The sequence below is a fragment of the Pollachius pollachius genome (assembly GCF_949987615.1).
Source record: "Pollachius pollachius genome assembly, chromosome: 3".
Classification (NCBI taxonomy): Eukaryota; Metazoa; Chordata; class Actinopteri; order Gadiformes; family Gadidae; genus Pollachius; species Pollachius pollachius.
In genome coordinates this window covers 15,137,413-15,157,931 of record NC_136936.1, presented here as the reverse complement: position 1 = coordinate 15,157,931, position 20,519 = coordinate 15,137,413, and the positions used below count along the sequence as shown (strand labels likewise).

The following is a 20,519-nucleotide window of genomic DNA, read 5'->3' as shown; positions in this document are numbered from 1 at the left end:
TTTTTTTTGCTATTAACTTGACTGCAAAAGTGGTCGAAGAACTGAGTGCTTAACATGTTAGCTGATCAATGCGGACGAAAGGCGCGTTCACTCTCCTGGTGATAAAGAGACGCCTCGCCAGTGATGACGCTCACGCTTACGCGTGTTCCCGACAGCGACCGTCCATGTGTACGTGGGAAACAGCCGGTTGGGAATCTAAATGTTGTTTTTTTGATTTCCTTGATGCCTATCACCTACTATCCTGTTGCTTTTATTTATGAGAAGCACTATTGGCTACAGTATCGCCACTGTATGGAAGGCAACACCCTTATCTAGAGCTGGTTTACCAGTAGGCCTACACAACGTTTAAAACTGAGAAAATCATGCAAACACGTTAAAACGTCAATCAATAGTAAAGTATGTGATATGATGGTTGATTCTTTTATGTCGAGTAAATCGTTCAAGTTCCGCCATGTTCATGCGCGTCACTAGTAAACCATAAGTCACCAACTAGGCAACTCTTATCAAAATTTGGCCCGAGTTGCCGAACGGAAGGAGAATCAAAACAGCGTCATGAGGTGTCGTTCACGCGAATTTTCCGACGTCGCGAAAATGTTTTCCCCATAATTTCCAGCGATGTGAACACACCATATCACCAGGAGTGAACGCGCCTTTTGGCCCGAGTTGCCAAACGGAAGTAGAATCATAACAGCGTCATGAGGTGTCGTTCACGAGAACTTTCCGACGTCGAGAAAATGTTTTCCCCATAATTTCCAGCGATGTGAACGCACCAGAAGACAAAAAGGAGACTTGCCTCGAGAAATGCAACAAGAAAGCTGGGAGATTTCCCGACTTCCGACTCGGAAGGCTGGCGTCCGAGGGTTCAGGAACACACCATAATGTTATGAGCCACACCAATTTGTCCTACTGCCACGCCCCCGTGGAAAGGGTCTATGGATATCTTGAATACAAGGATGTCATAAATTATTGAAGTAAGAAATAAGTTTAAGGTGCAATAAATGTTTTACCATGTAATGCACATTTTCTAAAGGCCATGGATTAAGATTCAAAACAGCTTTGTAGAAAGAGACGAGTCTTTGTAAACATAATACATTTTATTCACTAGGTATCTTTAGCAAGTTTCATGATATGCCTTCCCCACTGAATTGTTACATTATGGACAATTGTGTTTAAATTTTGCCCAACATTTACAGGCAATATACAACTTCAACTTTCTCCATAGGGAAAACACATTTTAAATATAGTGGCTTCAGAAAGTCTTCAAACCTGCTTCAACTTTAATGCATTTCGTTTTTTAATGACAAATGTTATTGCATTTCTTTTTATGGTAGTGATTTTACATAACTTGATCTCATATTTAGTTTAATCAAATGAAGCTGCTGTCATCCAGCCAGATGCATAAAGTTGAAGGGCAGAGAAAACCTTCAACCGCGACTGTATGTGATATTGATGCGGAACGAGGTCACCCCAGATAAACACTTCTGTACATGGTCCCAGGGGAAATCAAACTATAATTAAATTTACACTCAGTTCAAATCATTGTACAGAACATAAACAGGCAACAGTAAACCTTAAAAATACAAAATATTTTTTGTGTACATACGATTTACATAGTTAACTATATATAACGTTTTTTGAAAAAAGAAAAAAGGGCAAAAACAAGTGAGAGACAGGTGAGCAGCTCGCTCTCCTGTCAGGTGATACATTCAGTTAAGCGGAGGGTCGCGAGGGTCCCTGCAGTAGCGTGGCAAGAACCTGCAGCTGTAAACCCAGTCTGCTCCCAGTGAGGCCCAGTTAAGATCACAGTGCTAGTACTGGAAAGTCTAATCTCGGATACATACGCGGATGGATGTAATGCTATTTAACTGCATGTCCTTTTTAAAGTGCTGAGCATCTTGGTGAGATACGTTTCCCGGGGAAATCCTTGCCTGCGATTAGGAATGGCATGGCATCGGGATGACTGCTAGAGTTGGCACGGTCGCGAACGAATCAGTTCGAATGAACGAATCTTTAAGACGAACAAACCAAACTGGTTCCTCTCTCTCGTTCACCTCATTCGTTCTCAGACTCGACTCCTCCCAGACCCACTAGTCGCTGACTCGCTGACAGTTCGTTCACTCACTGTGTGAGTGGTGAGGAAGGACCGACTGAGAGACGTCACGACTCACGAAAGCCAGCCAATCGTATGCTGTTCTAGGACTGAGTCTAGGACGCTCTCGTTGAATTTTAGTCAATGAGAGACAGAAATCAACTTGTTTAATGGGGAAAAAACAAATGGGCTTAGTGAGCGAGCTATCTATTATTCACATTGGCCATCTGTTGCATGGACGTATTTAAAGGATGCATTGTACATATTTATTATTCGTAATTCGTGTCACCGGCGAGGTCATTACAATAGCATATAACCTCGTTGTCTGATGAGTTTAATGCATTTTTCACAATTAACCAGCTCTCGTTTTGAAGGCAGTGTTAATTTTGGCAGCTAGATTTAGTCTTTGGCTGCACAGGGTTCTATTTATGAGAGCCTAAAACACCCGGGACCCCCACCATCATTGCTAAATCAATCAATCAGTCTATTATCTTGCTGATATGTTAAAACATCCAATAATCAACTACACCCCCCATCCCGCTGCATTTGGTTAAAGTTGTAATGTTGACGTATGAGAATGAGAACGAGGGAGGCGCTGAGTCTGAACCGTTCATTTCATGATTCGATTCACTGCTAACGGAAACTAGACTGAACGAACGAACGAACGAGGGGCTGAGTCTGACTGACTCAGAGAACCGTGCATGATTCGATTCACCGCTACCGGAAACTCGACTGAACGAACGAACGAACGATTCGCGAACGACTCCTCTTGGCGGACTGAAGGACGCGAACTGAATCGCGGAAACGAATCACTTAATCCAACCCTAATGACTGCAGCCCCAATCGGCCTGAAGCTAGGTAGGTTGAAGCGTGTAATATACGAGTATATTTCCCGCCCCCTGCGCATCCTTATCGGCATATGAGTAGCAGATGATCCTGTGTGCCCAACCAGGTCGAGGTTGTGATGCCCCTGCGTCAGGGGAGGGCGTTGGAAACCCTTTACAAAGAAATCTCCGTGAACCAATCATATTAGAGAGTCAACGTGGGGGTTGGGTCGGGGCGTGCTGCATGGGTCTTCACTTCCACAAACATCACCAGTGTAGCAAACATGCAAAAGTAACACGGAAAACACACCGTACCGGCACGTGTATAGGCCACGTGACACATCAAGACACACTCATTACAACACTAACCATCCATTCACAACCCACTATGCCCAACATTTACCAGACCCGACACCGCTCCACCCCCTACTCATTCGCTCCATACAACCAATATGTATGTATGTATGTATGTATGTATGTATGTATGTATGTATGTATATATGTATATATATATATATATATATATATATATATATATATATATATATATATATATATATATATAAATGGCTTTAGCTATGTAATGAGTGGTGGCATTTCCAAGTTAAAGCTTGTGAGAGTTGAACCATGCAAGACCATTCCTGTATGAGTACAATTTCAGAAAAGTGTGTATACATAATGTATAACAAGCATCAATAATTAAAGAAAGCTGTACTGATCTGATAAAGGCGGTTTGCATTAGCAAAAAACTATTGTTACAATTTTATAACAATCGTAAGCGCTATTTGAGGGAATAACATGATTGTCGTTTTATCCAGGACCATCAGTGTTTCAGCTGGACGAAAACACATACACCTTCCAGGATTCCTCGACGCTCCATTCATAACTAAAAACGGCCAACCAATAGGAGACCGGCACCAGAGAACGGAGGCGGGCTCTTAAATCAGTAGAAGCACTACAATGAACTTCAAATCCTCTTAACCCTGATTTGGCTGGAGCCTTAATCCAGGTCAGATAACGTCCAGACCCGCTCGTGTTGTCACCCTCCTCATTACCAGCCACGATGGAGACTGGATTATTTGTACTAGCAAACGGTCAACTGTAAGCCGTTTAAATGGCGATGCATTAGCTCAGCCACTGGCAAGTCCCGGCTGGAGATTTTTGATTGCCGCTCGGTTGAACTACGCTTCGTTACATTCTTATCATTCTGCAGTCCAAGTAAACGTGATGAACCTCAAAATGAAACAGAGGCTTTAGCCTCATTTGCGATGGATTGTCGTAGCTCTCTTAATGCTCAGGCTAGTGCAGCAATTTAACTTCAGGGGGCGCTAGTGCTGTATAAAAAAAACATATTCAGTCATGGCCTCTGCAGTGTCCTGTAGTGAGGTCTGTGATCCGGGCCACGTTTTCCCTCTCGCCCCGCAGCCATGTGCTCCTGCTGGAGAGGAGGAAGTCCTTGTGATCACATTCTTGGTGTGCTTATTATGGTGGGCTGAGCACACAGTCTAGCCCCCTCACGACTCTGAAGGCCCAGTTCAGCCTCATCAGTGCGCCCTCAAGAGAACCAGTAGTTTCTCTTTTGGGAGAGGGAAAAATGGTGGGTCAGCCATCGTTGTTTTCAGGGTCATGTTGTAAAAACAAACAAACACATCAAAGATACAACCCCCCCACCCCTCCATTTCAAACCGCTTCGTGAGTACTATTAATGGGGAGGAAGTGCACCTCAGACCAACTGATTTGTTAAATGTGACAAACACCATCGACACGATCACCTTGGACAACACACACGCGCGCATACACACGCACGGCCGGATCCATCCAAAAGATAGAGCAAGAAACTAATTAGGATTTGCATTCACCTCCTACGATGCCATTGTGAATAAACTTTAGCTAAATAGTATTTTTGGAATGTTCCACGTTATCTGAAATGGTTGGGGTGCTGAACCGCGTTGCTACACAAACGGTGTCCGGCCGGCTAGCCGCCTGACGATGCGTTCCTCATCCACGGACCTGTTGGTCGCTAAGCCCCCCCCCACCCCCTGCGCGTGTAGGGGTCTCCGGCGGGGCAGCCCTGCTCCTCGTAGGCCTCGGGCCTCCCGGGGGCTACCTTTAGAGTCGGACCGGGAAGGAGGGCATGGTCACCATGGTGACGGGGTTGAGCATGGCCTGGCCGACCAGCTGCGGGTGGTGGGCCACCATCTGGGCGCCCGTCTGCTTGCTGACGACGGCGGTAGCGGCGGCACCGCCCGCCGTCTGGCCAGGCATGCCGCCGTTCAGCTGGGTGACGGCCACCGACTGGGAGTAGATGGTGGGCAGGTGGGGACCCAGGTGGGCCACGGGGGTCACGGTGATGTGGCTGATCTGCTGGTGGTGGTGGTGGTGGTGGTGGTGGTGCTGCTGCTGGTGGTGACGGTGTCCAGTGGCCAGCTGGACGGCGCCCGAGGTGCCGGACGGGGCCAGGTGAGCCATGTGCTTGTGGCCGGACGCCTGGATGACGTGGTTCACCGCCTGGATGACCGAGGCGTGGGAGGCGGGCGCGTGGGCGATGACGGTGGGCTGCAGGCAGGGCTGGGAGGTGACCACCTGGGTCTGGGCGGGGAGTAAGGCCTGGATGGCGGTGGCGCCGGGGATCCCGGACGCCGCGAGCACCGTGGGCTTGGGCATGGCCAGAGTCTGGTGCACCGGGGGCTTGTGCTGAATGGAGATGTGTTGGGGGAGGAGCGGGTGGGTAGCGACAGTGGCGGCGATTGGGGGCGGTGGCGGTACGGGGGTCAGAGCGGGGGTCTTGCGCTGCTCCGGTGGCACGGCGCGAGGCACGGCGGGTAAGGCGGTAGGCATCCGGCGAGCCGTCTCTCCGTCCTGGTCCGGGTCGTCGATGTCTTCCCCTTCTGCAACGCAAACACACACACCCGTTGAGACAACGTCACAACTACCAGATCGGTCGCAATTCACTCCCTAAAAAATATACATAACTGTAACATTGACAATGCAGCCAAATTTGAAACAGAAACAAAGGCACTAAAAATGTATTAAAAAAAAGGCGTATTTTAGTCCAATCTTAAGCATACGACTGATGATTGCATTTGGGTGGTGAAGAGAACCGGTGAGCGAGCGCCTCCGTACCTGAGGCCGTGGACGTGGAGGCCTGGTCCTCCTCGGGCTGGACCGTCTGCCGCAGCACCCGGTCCACCTCCATCACGTCCATCCACTGGCCCAGCTCGTTCTTCAGCTCGTCCAGCCGCTGATGCGTGGCGATCTTCTCCCGCGCCAGACGCTCCATCTCGTGCTCAAACTCCTTCTCCTTGCGCTTCAACGTCTGAGAGGGGAGGGAGGAGGCAAATGGGAAGAGCCCTTAAATATGTCCTTCTTGAAGAAGGCTCAAACTGCGTGAACTATAAACCATAATGAACGACATATCGCCAAGACGAGAAGAAACATGACTTATGGCGGGAGGGATAGAAGCAAGGCATGAATGAGATAAAGAGAGATGATTCAATCAGAGTCAAACATGATTTGTCCGTCAGTTGTCATCAAAAGAGAAGAGATTCACGCCTTCAGTCGGGCGTGCCGCAGAAGCTTTGCATTCATCTCAGGCAGAAAGGTGTGACGACTGAAGTTGTGAGATTGCACGTCTGGACACATGCGGTTAACAATTGTGGCTTCTGAACTCGCAGCCAAATCTGTGATCAGGTGGTTTAGTGGTTGGCTGGTTGTCTCTTGCCACAATCCACACCCAACTTCCTCAATCCAAGGGAAAAACAAGCACATGCTTTTGCTGTGTTGTTTCACTTGGTTTGTGAAGTGCCACAATGCAGCCAACACTGTTAAGCTTCATTATTCAACATAGAGGTTATAGGAGAACCTTTAGAGTTGATTCAATTCAACCCCTTCAAGTTGAGATACTGTTGAGATACTTTTGAGACAATATTAAAGTTAGCCCCTAACTTTTTCTTGGTCGCTATTGTTTGCCAAAAGGGTATGGCAAAAATGTGCTTCAACAAACAAGGCTGTTTGGACATTTCAGGCAGAAAAAAGCCCCCTGTCTTAAGTTGGGCCACACCTTTGCGAAAATGAAAAGTTTGTTTTGGACATTTGTAGTTATCCACAGATACTGAATATGTGCTTAGGTGGAGACTTCTGGCAGTTTACCTAGGGGCTATAGTTAAATCCTGATTGAAGGAAGATAACGTTAGAGATATTGTGTGTCTGTGGACACACTATTGTAAGGAATTTGTGAGTAGAAGACCACATATTCATTAGATGGTTGACTTTCCCTTAAATATCTTGTCCAACAAATGAAAAGAAAGCTCAGCCCCTCACTCGAATGTTGACAAGTTCATGTTATTATGGTTTTATATTAAAATAGTTCCAATACTTATTTACACTAAATGACCTCATACCAAAAACAAACAAATGAGCCCAGAATGGTGAAATTTTCTAAAGAAAATTGCATAATGATTATGCAATTTCCTTTGGGCCATGTTGGCATAATGGTGTTTTCTCCCAAATAAAATAGCAAAATGAAACAAAAACAAAACTCAACCTCAAAACAAAACTCACTGTGTGCTGTGTGAAACCAATACCAAGCATGGAGAAACACATGGGTGTGACAGAGAAGAGGGGGAGGGGCTTGTTGAGTAGGGGGGGCTTCTAGGCAGCCACTAGACCATGACCCAGTTTCCCTTAACTGGTCAGCTGACACAGGAAAGCTCTACACACACAAGATGGGCGGACTTCCCTAGGCCACAGCAACAGGAACAAATAGTTGGAGGGAGATTTTGACCAACTAAAACAAAACTACTCAGTTTTCCAAAATAAACGACAATATGCTAAGTCCATATAGTCACTATTCTCTAAATTCAACATTACAAGGGTTGAGAGGACAGTAGAGTCAACTCTACAGTTAAAATATTTGGATTGGTGTAAAACAAACAAAAGTCATTTCAAAAGCAGTCATTGCGCCTTTAGGAAGAGCATGGCTTCTTTGGAACAGTGGGGATAAATGATTAAACACAACGCATTGCTTTGGAATATGAGGCCCGGGGAGGTGGGCTGTGTGACTTCACTGCTCCCCTCCCGGTGCCTAGCGACTGGATGACACCGCCGCCGAGCTGTTTGCTTAAAGACTGAACTTCCTGTCTCTGTAAGTGAGCAGTAGTAGAGAGGTGTCTGTGTGTGTCTCTGTGAGTGAGTGAGTGAGTGAGTGAGTGAGTGAGTGAGTGAGTGAGTGAGTGAGTGAGTGAGTGAGTGAGTGAGTGAGTGAGTGAGTGAGTGAGTGAGTGAGTGAGTGAATCAATGTGACTGATTGAGCTCCTGGAGCTTTTCTCCAGGAGTACTGTGGTGTGGAGTAGTACAGACTGTTGTACTGTGATAATGAGGAAAACACTTGATTACAATATTAGCACCAGATTATGTCATAGAATTGCATCTTCCCTTCCGCCTCCCCAGTCATTACAGGCTGATAATACCCACGAAGGTTCCTTCGAGGATATTAGTAGTACCATTGAAACCACTTAGAGGGGTTCCTTTCTCCTGCTCCAGTCTTACAGGAAGTGAATGCAGAACAGAACCACATGTTCACAGGAAGATGGAAAAAAGACAGAGACAGTAGGAAGAGATTCAGCAAACACAATCCGCTGCGTAAGCTGCTTGTGAACATCTCCCGATGCTGTGCGCAACACTGGTCACATGTGCTCCGAACCAGGAACTATTTGCTTTGAGGACAAACTCCTGACTCACTTTTGGGACAACAGATGATCAACATTCCTCAGAGATAAGTAATCGTCCAATCAGGCACTTGGGTAGATGAAGAGGAGGGGTAAATTGAGGGATTTTTTTTGGGGGGGGGGGGCGGGTATGGCCGTTTCCATGGCAACTACAAAGACATTAGCCGAGTGAGGCTTATCATTCACCCCCTTGAACCCTTGAAACTATGCTCCTCATTAGTCCTAAATAATCATAAAAGAAACCCCCATTTCTAAAGGACGACATTCTCCAGGGCACTCCTATGAAATGTTTCCTCGGCCCTAGACGACGTGAAGCATTCCCTGGATGGGATTGTTGGGAGTTACTGGCTTCTGCGTCAGTCGGCACAAGCCAACTGTCAACAGTCCCTGTTTGATCGCCCTCACCAACAGGCAGCGGCACGCAAGCAGCGTGGCGCCACACACACACACACACACACACACACACACACACACACACACACACACACACACACACACACACACACACACACACACACACACACAACCAGAGCCACCATGTTCATCCCTTAAGTTTTCCTGGCCTGTCCTTAACCACTGATCCAGTGGGAGGTTGGTTGAGTTTCCCTAGGCCTGGACATGTTTAAACGTGAAGTTCGGTAGAGGAGGTTACAACAAGTAAATTATCAGTCACGGTGGAACTTTGCAGAGATTACTAACAGACATAAATACTTGCATATAGTAATCATTACTCGCACATAGACATTGCTAGTACAGAGTTACGACAGAGCCATGGCTTCATCTGTCACGCAACCGGTCTATATGTATTCATTACATTGATAACCGATACTGACAAAAAAACAAAAACAATAATGCAGCTACTATGATAAGCAGCTACTCTAAAGGGAGCGATTAACAAGGGGTCAAGGTTCATTGTATAAAAGGACTGCCAGTTTGTCCTTTTAACATTTGCAGTTGCGACTTACAATAAGTACATTTGTCATAAGAAGTGCAACAATATATCACAGTAAAGATGTTCATAGAATGAAGTGTAAGTACCAACAATCGCTAGGCTAACCCATTTCCTGTATACAGCAGTGATAGCAGCTACTGTAGATGCTACACAATTAAGTACTTTGAATAAATACAACATACATTAAGTGCGTACATTAAGTGCCAGGATACAATGGTTGGCGTGGGGGACTGGATGGCTATGCAGAGTCGAGGTGAACTCTGAACAGGTGAGTTTTTAGTCTTTTGCGGAAGTCGGTTCTGACATGGGCAGGGGGCTCGTTCCACCACTGTGGTCCCAAAACAGAGGAGAGTTGTGACTTTGCTGATCGACCTTTGCTAGCTCTGCTCAGTGGGTTCTATCACTAGTCCCTCTCCCCTCCAGTGGGTTCTATCCCTAGTCCCTCTCCCCTCCAGTGGGTTCTATCACTAGTCCCTCTCCCCTCCAGTGGGTTCTATCCCTAGTCCCTCTCCCCTCCAGTGGGTTCTATCCCTAGTCCCTCTCCCTTCCAGTGGGTTCTATCACTAGTCCCTCTCCCCTCCAGTGGGTTCTATCACTAGTCCCTCTCCCCTCCAGTGGGTTCTATCACTACTCCCTCTCCCCTCCAGTGGGTTCTATCCCTAGTCCCTCTCCCCTCCAGTGGGTTCTATCCCTAGTCCCTCTCCCCTCCAGTGGGTTCTATCCCTAGTCCCTCTCCCCTCCAGTGGGTTCTATCCCTAGTCCCTCTCCCCTCCAGTGGGTTCTATCCCTAGTCCCTCTCCCCTCCAGTGGGTTCTATCACTAGTCCCTCTCCCCTCCAGTGGGTTCTATCCCTAGTCCCTCTCCCCTCCAGTGGGTTCTATCACTAGTCCCTCTCCCCTCCATTGTGATCCATATCTAAACAGCCGCTCTTCCCTTGCAGTAAAACAAGGCCATGTCGTCATGTTTATGTGTAGAGAAGTAGATCAGCACAGGGAGAGATTGGATTGTTAATTTATGTCTGCACCTGTGTGCGTGTGCGTGTGGGTGTGTGGGTGTGAGTGTGTGAGTGTGTGTGAGTGTGTCTTTGTGCGCACGCGTGCGTGTGCGTAAGATAAACAACGTCAGCCGTTGTCACAGGCAATGAGAGTGCCGAGCACATGGCACCGCAGAGCACGGGAGGGAGGGAGGGAGGGAGGGAGGGAGGGCGGGCGAGGAAGAGAGCAGTACAGGCTGTACTCACTGACTCACTTTTGCGGCAGCCAGAGACAGGCTGGCTGGGACGAGCTTCTCTTAAAGGGCCAGCAGCAGCAATAGCAGCAGCAGCAGCCGCAGCAGCAGCGGGGGAAGCCACGTTGCAGACATGCCCCTCCGCTGTGCGGCTGACTGATCAGGCCGAGCCGCGTGGAGGTCTTGTGACGCAGCCGTAACCATAAACCCGTGTCCCGTCTGCTCTCGCCTTCCCGCCGGAGCACAGAGCTTCGCGTGTAGAGGCCGACACCCAACAATGAAAGGACTTGTAGGTGGCCTGGTTAGTTATTATTTGAATAGATGGCTCTTGCTCTCTCTTCCCAACAGTCAAATGCCTCACTCTATGGTCCTGGTTGTCTCTATCCTGCTGCACCAAAGGCCTCAGAATAGGATGGGTAAAACAAACTAGTTTTTTGTTTTATACCTCTTTTCTCTGCTGTCCATTGCGATGATAAATAAGGCAACCGATTTGTGGACACCAAGAACAAAAGGGACCAATTGAAAGCCTAGCTCTACAGTGTGATTGGCCATCGATATTTGCATTCTTAATGCCCAACAGAAAGGCTTTTTCTTACTTTAAAAACAGACTTGTTGACCCACTTTCAATTGTCCTCAGCTGGACTCTGACAAAATACTTAGACTGATTATTGTGATTCTAAAGAGATATGTGGGTTAAGGCCTCATTACCTTCCTCAGCCTTTCCCCTAACAAAAGAGAAGACCATTTCCTGCTTCTGGGAAGGAAAAAATTGCGAACATTTCCTGGGCTATCTGTAAACGGTTAACCGTTAACTCTGTGGAAGCCCACAAAGAAACAACATTATGCACATTTCCCCCCCTTCTCTGTCTCCACCCTGAAAACAACATGGATAAGAAAGAAATCCCCAGCCTTCATTTGAACATGTGGGACTGTTGGAAATGTTAAAAAAGAAATATCAGAGAACCAAGACGGCCTTCCACACGGCACGGTGCAGAGCTGCGTTTGAAAGGGGCGTGCTCGAGCGAGTAGTGGGAGAACAGGTTCCTTTGGCTCCGCTGTGGTAAATCAGGCGTGAGCTAGGTAAACTGAGCTCAGTGTTTACCCCTCGATCTATTCCCTCCCTTCCTCTCTCTCTCTCTCTCTCTCTCTCTCTCTCTCTCTCTCTCTCTCTCTCTCTCTCTCTCTCTCTCTCTCTCTCTCTCTCTCTCTCTCTCTCTCTCTCTCTCTCTCTCTCTCTCTCTCTCTCTCTCTCTCTCTCTCTCTCTCTCTCTCTCTCTCTCTCTCTCTCTCTCTCTCTCTCTCTCTCGTTGGCAGCCGCTCCCGCCAGTGAAGCCAGTCCAGCTTGTCGAGGGAGGGAGGGAGGGAGGGAGGGAGGGAGGGAGGGAGGGAGGGAGGGAGGGAGGGCGGGGCTGACGTCACACGGCTAAGGCTAGCCATGTGCTTGTTGCTCATGTGGCCCTGGGAGTGGAGAGTAAGACAGGAGGGAGGGAGGCAGGGAGGGAGCAAGCGAGAGGGGGAGGGAAGGGAGGAGTGTAGCGTACGGGCGGGTTTGTTTTACACGGTCAGCTAAAGTAGCACCACACAGGCCCCGGGAGGACGGGTTTAAAAAGAAAGGCACCACAGATCATGAGACGTAAGGGTATGAAAGATATGCACAAAGGATCTGAGGAACCAACCAAAATTAAAAAAAAAGGACAAAGCTGCCTTTAAAAACTGCCTTTAAAAACAAAATGGGGACAATGCCTGTAGTTTACCGAGCCAGAACCATACCAACGGTAACATCAGGAATTTAAAACCTTCTTTTGACATTTATCAAATGACTTAGAACTTTTACTGAGTCAGTTGCTGCAGCCAAACACAATCCCATTCACAATCCCAGGGTGGCAGTGGGTAGCCTCCAGACAATGTCACAACGTGAGTACAACCAACAACACAAGTGAAGGGCAAATCACGGACCGAACAAAATGTTATCCTGATTCTCTAAAGCCCTATATTAGAACCTCTCCTACGTCCATTGTCCGGCTTGGCGGACCACCTCTTTCCTCCCCCCACTCAAATGAAAAGGGGCTTTGGAAGTGTGGAGGAGGGAGGATCGCGGGGGGTGGGGGTAGGGGGAGGAGCTACTTCCAGAGCAGACACGCGTGCACCACCACCCGATGTCACGACAACAGAGAGCAACCGCTGTGAGCCCCTGAAGACTCAGTTTCTGCTCTGGCTCTCCTCCCACGCGCCTGGACACCGCCGCCGGCCAATCAGTGGGAAGGGAATGCACCATGTGACACAAGAGTAGTGTTACCCAGCCGACACCCGCCCTTCAGGTTACTGAAAGCCCTGTAACCATGGAGCAGGGATGTTGAACGCAGGTTCAACCCACTTTGTCCCCATTCAGATTTGAATAGGTCACCGTTTACACTTCCCCTGCCTCCGTGTGCAGGCAGAGAAACAGGAAAAGGGGGTTTGTGATGGATTCATGGAACATTCTAGCCACAAGTTGTTTTGGTCCCACAGAGAAACAGGGCAGCTCTGAAACTCGTGTAGACGTGTTTTAGGGCAGCTATACACCAATAACAAGTGGAAAATCAACCGCTCGTGCTTTGAAACGGTTCTAGTGGACGTCAGCAGTAAGAGAAAAAAATGGATCACGATGCTTGGTCCTTTAAACACTCGCGGAGAGAGTTTGGAAGTTATGATCAGTGTGAGATTACAGAGGACTTTTAAAAGGGTTGTGAACCCAATATGTTACCCAATTATATCGTTGAATGTTTGTTTCAAACATGGTCATATTTTTTATATGATCTTCAACATAATCTTTATCACTGTGAGAAAACACCAGTTTGGGAACGTCAGACTCTGCTCTGAACGTGGGTTGCATTCTTTTCGAGACATTGACGGGCATTTTAGTATAGTCTTCAACGTCACGACAAAGGGACACTGGCGGTGAGTGTCGGTGCAGCGGTTGACGTTGATGGCAGCTTCTGAGAAGCGGGTCAAGCTTCTCGGACACTTATAGCATAACACCACGGTGTGTGTGGAAGTGTGGACTAGTGGGGCTCGTTAAGGGCTGCTGTTGATTTTGATGTTGGCGTCCAAGAGACGTCCGTTATGCTTTTAGGCCAACTATGTAACGCCACTGTGTGTGTGAATGTGTTTTAACATTCAAATCCTACGATAGTACTAGAAAAGTATCACAGAGTGGCCGTCGTCGTAACCATGGGGATAACAACCCCCCACCCCTTCCTTTCCTCGAACTCACCGCCCAAAACACCTGTTTTACAATCTCAGTGTTCAAATTCGAGCTGAAACAGGGGGTTCACTCCCACTTTAAAGTACAGATTGAATTGTGCTCAGCTGACAGACAGGCAGGTCAGGCTGCCAGCCAGGGCATGCCATGTTTCCTAAATCGCAGAGAGGCAAAGGGGAGGGGAGAGTTTCACAAGCCCTACAACCACCACGCTGTCCTAGTTTCACCCCCACGAGTCCTCATACAGTCGCTCCACTGTACTTTGTTAGGTTTGACATACAGAAGCTATTTGTTGTTTGGGTTTCACAATCAAACCTGGGGTCGCACGATAAAAGAATGTGGTATGAAAGGGGAAGTGGGACATTTCCAGTAGCGTTCCATTATCATACATATGCATGCACGCATTTGTTTAGAGGAGAAAAATAGGGTTTGGAAGTAAAAGGTTTAGCTCCGCTACGATATATAAGCATTGGTCTTGGTCTAATAGCCTACCCATTAATATGTGTTGCAATAACCGTAAAAATAGAACGCTACGTTCTAACAATCCCATTCATCCCTGCATGTATAAAAATCCCATTTACCCGCTAGTTCTCTTTTAAAACATAGGCGTGGTTATCCAAGAAGTATCAATGGTGTTACATTGACCTTTACACCATCGACCACCAGCTAGGATGAACACAGAGTGGGCCTGCATGCCGTGTTAGGCTTAACTGCACGGTGACTCATCCCGGCACATGACTGGTATCCTAATTAGATATAGTATTTGGGGCGTAGGGGATATGAGCAGAGGATACGGCAAAAGGAACAAACAGGGCCTCCATATAACAAATACTCATATTATATTCAAATATTCATAAGATAGGACCTACAATTTCAAGTTTCAACTGAAGTTGTGTACTCAACATGTTGTTCTTGCATTTCGGTTCAGACCCACAGGTACTAATGGTCCAGTTTTTTTCATGCTCAAGCAAGCATATTGAATCTTTCCAGCGTTGCTCTTTTTAAAGAGCATTGTAGTGGAGTACCAATCAGGATCTATTCTTGGATAGATGGTACCTTCTCCGAAAGTATGGCAGTGTAATATAAATTACACAAAAATGGAAAACTCCAGAACAAAATCCTCAAGTGAACTGTAAACACAACAGGACTATTACGTAAATAACTAAGAGCATCGAGTTCTCCAATTGAGAGGCAAAGAGCACTCCCCTCAGCAGTCACAACAACAGTGCCATTAGAAGGGGCATTTCAAAGAACAGTATTGAAATCAGGGCAATGCTGTTGAGAATCTGCATTTCCCCAACGACTCCTAGTAGACATGGATGTTGCTCATGTGATTGAATGATCCCAGTCAATTGAGCCTGGTGGTGCTCACCTGGATGTATCTCAAGGCACTGCGCAGCACACTTAGGTTGGACGTCTTCTTCTCGTCCACGTTGGGGATGTTCTTTTTCAACATCTCAAAGCACTCCTTCAAATGTGCCCGTCTGAGGAGCAGAAAGAACAGACAGGGCAATTGAGCGGGCGGAAAGGACAGGCCAGAGAAATTTGCAAAACACTCCTGACGTGACATTCACTGAATACCACAAAAAAAGACACATATTGATTTGAGGACTTTAACATTGATTTTGACCCATGTGTCTAACATTGGAATTGAGTCATGAGGTAAGAAAGGCCTACATGGGGCAATGGAGGCGGTACACTGACTCTGTAGAATTGAACCCCCATTCATGAAATTAAATGAAGAAATTAAAGAGAAGTAAGACCGTGGCTAGCTGTTCTCATCTACACTGGTCTGTGCACAGAGATCAAATCTCTGCATTCAAATGGCACAACAGGAGACAGGTTGCACCCACCTGTTTTTCTCAAGCTTGTTATGCACGTCTCTTGTGCCTGCCCTGTAAAAGCACAAAGCAGGCCAAAGTAAGAATTTGGTGTCCAAACGATTATTACAAAAGAAAATGATGTCCATTACTACTCTCTGTAATCTCTTCCACTCTCTAACTATTCCCATTTAAAAAAAAAACGGCCTACATAAATAGAGTGTCAGTATTTTTGTTGTTACTATTACGATTAGGATTTTGCAGGTTTGCTGGCAAACCACTATTTGGGGCACACATGTTGTCACTATCACCCAATCCTGAAGTGTAATCAAATAAAAGCCCCGGCTAGCGTAATAACAGCTGATGAGCAAAGCAAGCTATGTAAAAGGCTCCAGTCTTTACCCTCCAGGACGCTTCTTGTTGTCCAGGTGACGGCCGTCGTCAGGAGGGCTTCCCCGGCTGTTGGGGCTGGTGGGCGGAGGGGCCTGCGGGGGCCCCGGCTGGGGGAGTAAGGGCTGCTGCGGTTGCTGCTGAGGCGCCGTGACGATGGAGCCCGGGTATCGCTGCGGCGGCGGCGGCTGGGCACTGGCGTGCTGAACCGCCAGCGGCGGGAGAGGATGATGAGGGTGGTTCTGGTGCGAGGGCGGGGACTGGTAGCTGGCGGTCGCCGCCGACGCCAGCGATGACGGGGAGGGGTCGGGCCGGGGCTGCGGCGAGACGGGGGGCGGGGCTCCGGCGCGCTCCTGTGGGGGGGAGTAGGGGTCCCTCCTGGGGGGCGAGGGGAAGTGCTGCGCGGCGGGTTCGGAGAGGCCGGCGGGGAGCGGGGGCGGAGGAGGGGGTGGACACGTGTGGGCGGCGGGGACCACGGGGATGACCGTGATGGGCAGGGGCTGGGGGGGCAGCCGGTGGGCCACGCGGCGCTCCTCTGCTGTGGCCACATGGTGGACGTGTTGGTCGTGGTGGTGGTGTTGGGGGTGGTGGTGGACGGGGGAGGTGTAGACGAGGCTGGAGTGCCGGTGCTCCGCCAACGGCTCCAGGCGGAGCTTCTCCTTCAACTCATTCTCCTCTGTGGGAACAACATGGCGGCGTTAGCAAATGCGGCCTTGAATAAATAATACCTCACGGCAACGTTTACGCCGAAGAATAGAGTAAATGGCTGTGGAGATCCAGTTAAAGCGGATGTCAAACAACGCGGCTGTGTGTGTTGTATTCTTGACGGTGATGTGATGTCCACCTGTTGTACCCGACCAAGAGCGCCATGTCACACAACCCATGACTCGGTGGACGTAGAGAAAGACTTGTCCTGTTTTGCCTTTACGGACCGCTGACCGCTTTGGGGAATCACACGCGTAATGCAACGTCAGCCCAGCGGTGGGGAAGGGCCCTCCTATAAATCAGTGGTGCTCTTCAGAGGAAACCACCGTTACTGGCTACTTGATCATGCAAGCGTTTGGTCTCGTGTCAGGCTCTGTGGCAGCGAGAGAAGTGGGACACTAAAGTCACGGTTTGTATTAGAACAAAGCATAGTAGTAACAACTGTTAATGGCACCACTTTTAGCCTTTCCTTTCATGGTGCATCACTGTTACATCATCCTTTGCAATGCAATATGTTTAAATAACATTCAGAAAGTGTGGCCATAGGATTCTTGGTTGTGTATAAAGTGTTGATTACACACACACACACACACACACACACACACACACACACACACACACACACACACACACACACACACACACACACACACACACACACACACACACACTGATCTTTCAGGTCACTGGCAACAATTCCTCATTATTAACGACATATTAACACGCAAAGCCCCAAGCAGGAGTGGGCAAGAGAACACACATTCTGCGAGGAACGGTGGCATGAGATCGACGTGGTCTGGGGTCACGCCAGAGACAATGGGGGATAAGCTCAATAGGCCCTGATTTTCCGTCAATATTGGGTCATCCAATCACATTCAAGAGTCTCCTCCACTCCTTGTGGGCTTTCCCTCATCACATGTCTGAGGATGCTGGGAGGAAGGGGCTGTACTGTTGCCATGGAAGCGGACTTGGAAGAATTAACAGACACGCAGCGCGACAAGGGGTGAAAGCAAGGGTATTCTCGGTATTCCAGACAATAGTTCTGCACCCTGCAGTTAAGAAAACTAGAAGGAGTGAAGTCACATGGAACAAAATGTTTCCTTCCCCTACAATTCTGCAGTAGCAGCATGAAGTGGTAGGCCTATATGCAAAACCATATCAAATCATAAATATGAGTGGGATGTAATGTCTTGAAAAAAATACAATAGATAGAAGTCAAGGCATGATGCTTTAACCAAATAAGACAATTGATATCAGGGGATATAGCCTTTGCTGAATGGACATCAAACTCCTTCATCATGTGCTTTGCTTATGCTTACTGCTTTTGGTATAGTTAACCTGGCAATTCAGTGTCAGGTAAACCACTTATGAACTCCTAGTGACGTTATCTGCTTTTCCACCAACAGATTCTTCCAGGAAATGATCGCATGATCGCCACCATATTTTGCTGCCATGGGCGGTTAAGAGTACAACGTTTTAAACCTCTCGTTATTTACACTTAAGGACTGGGCTTAGTTCAAGTAAACACAGATGGTTTGAGGAAAACACAACACATAATAGTTTCTCACGGATAAGCAAAATGTTGAATGTCAAAATCCACTCCCCTGAATAAAAAAACAGATTGTTTTGTTCCTTGGAGTTCTAATTGAACGACTAATGAAGGACTAGTCTTACACTAGTTCTATCGGTAATAGCTGTTGATGTTCATCAAACACGCCTCGAATAGAAGCATGTAGAAAGGTTTATAAAAACAAGTAGTACTCGCTGTCTTATATAAGTGCAGAGAAGGGGGGAGAGGGGGCTGGCCCACTTTCCTCCCCGTTTTCTACAGAGAGTAGGAGAGTCTACAGAGAGTGGGAGGTGACGGCTCTGCAGAGTGGGACGTCTCTACTGTGCTAGGAGACTGCTCTCCACTGTCTACGGAGCAGTGGGAGGGGACTGCGCCGAGCGCTCTCCCAGAGCCGGGGGCAGGAGTGCCCAGCACGCACGTGGTGAGGTGGGCGGTCTCTCTAAACTCACATAGATAAGAGGCGTGGTCAGTTGGTACACGTCATCGACTGCCACTCAAGGTATTGTAAATTATCAAGCTTTATGAGCGTTCACAACACCAATACACAGTACGAAAGACGGGGGCGGGGGTGGGGGGGAGGTCACGGAACGCTGCACCACTGTGTCATATAGAAATCCGCATCAGCGTATAGGATCAATCGATCAAAGACACGCACTAGGGGAAGCCTGGGGGAGCGTCATCTGATATCCCTACTAGGTCAGGTCATTATGTAAAACGGGATGGCATTCCGGTCTGCCACCGCCCTAAATCGTCTGCTTCATATTATTTAAAATGTGTGGTAGTAGAACACGAGATAAACGTAAAGCCTACTCGAATAGGCGGGAATGTGTGCGTCCTGGGGATCATTTGAAACGTAGTGAAAGGTTCCGCATAGTAAAAGAAGCGCCGTGACTGTAGACGCAACATGTAACCATGTCATGTTCAGCGCTGCAGAGAACTGTGCCTAAATGTTTCAAATATAACGACCCCGTTTATACATGTGTGACACGCGATGGTCCAATTGAAACATGCAGCTAATCCGTTTATATGTGAAAGTAACGAAACGAATGTGAAAGTAAAACAACCGTATAGGCTGAACTCTGGTCGTATTTTTGCCAAAAGCATTTAATACAAATGCAACAAGCCTTCGCACTACGGCGTAACCGTTGAATAGGTTTTACTGAAATACACCGTACACGTGAAGAGGCAAGTTATGCATTACAGGGCACAGTATCATTTACACATTTTCAATTAAAAAAAATGCATGAGCGTTACAATTTCCTGCACATTACGCTTACCACGTGCTTTCTGTTGTTGCTGTGCTTGCAATTCCAAAAACTTGGCTGCTTCCAAAAGCGTTTCGATGCTCATTTCTTTTGTGATCGAGGGACTGCGATTTCCCCGAAAAATCGTTAAACGACGATTAGATACGTGGGATCCAACAGAAAGGGTCCAGTCTGTGGGGCTGAAGAGGATGGTCGGATATCCTTCATAAAAAAAAAAACTCTTCCACATACGTAGAAGAGTTACAACAAGATGGCGCTTAAAGTATGAGGGAAACAAATAAGGTTTAGAAGCAGAGCATGTGTGACCGCCCATAGACGTTTCCCTCCCATGCTGCTCGGGCGGTGCGACGGAAAACCCGGAGGCTAAAATCCATGGATGGACTTTGAATTCATAGCACGCGCAACGGATTTTGTTCTGGACTATCTTGAACCACAATAATATTACACATTTAATATGTCCATTTTAACATAGAAATCGATTACATCAATAATATTGGGCGGGGTGGAGGAGTAATTCCCACGTGACACTGAAATATCATGCTCCGCCAGGGAATAGTAACGAATGGAAAATGTACAGTTAATTAGCATATTCGTATTATCGACCAATCAGCGTGCAGAATAACACGGCGAGGCGCTGCTCACACGCACGCACGTTTAGCCATGCTGCAGTATCATCGCTCGTGTCATCTCCCCGGCTCCCAGAAATCAAC

At 47.7% G+C, this 20,519-nt stretch overlaps 1 protein-coding gene across 1 annotated transcript; it reads right to left on the bottom strand.

Moving 5' to 3' along the window:
- Positions 1–3,484: 3,484 nt before the first annotated feature.
- On the bottom strand, positions 3,485–19,987 carry mnta (MAX network transcriptional repressor a). The gene is given in 7 exon segments (XM_079731637.1): positions 3,485–5,031; positions 5,034–5,801; positions 6,037–6,229; positions 15,432–15,543; positions 15,913–15,954; positions 16,282–16,945; positions 19,822–19,987. Coding segments are annotated over 7 exon segments (1,950 nt in total). The 5' UTR covers positions 19,895–19,987; the 3' UTR covers positions 3,485–4,933.
- Between the last annotated feature and the right edge of the window lie 532 nt (positions 19,988–20,519).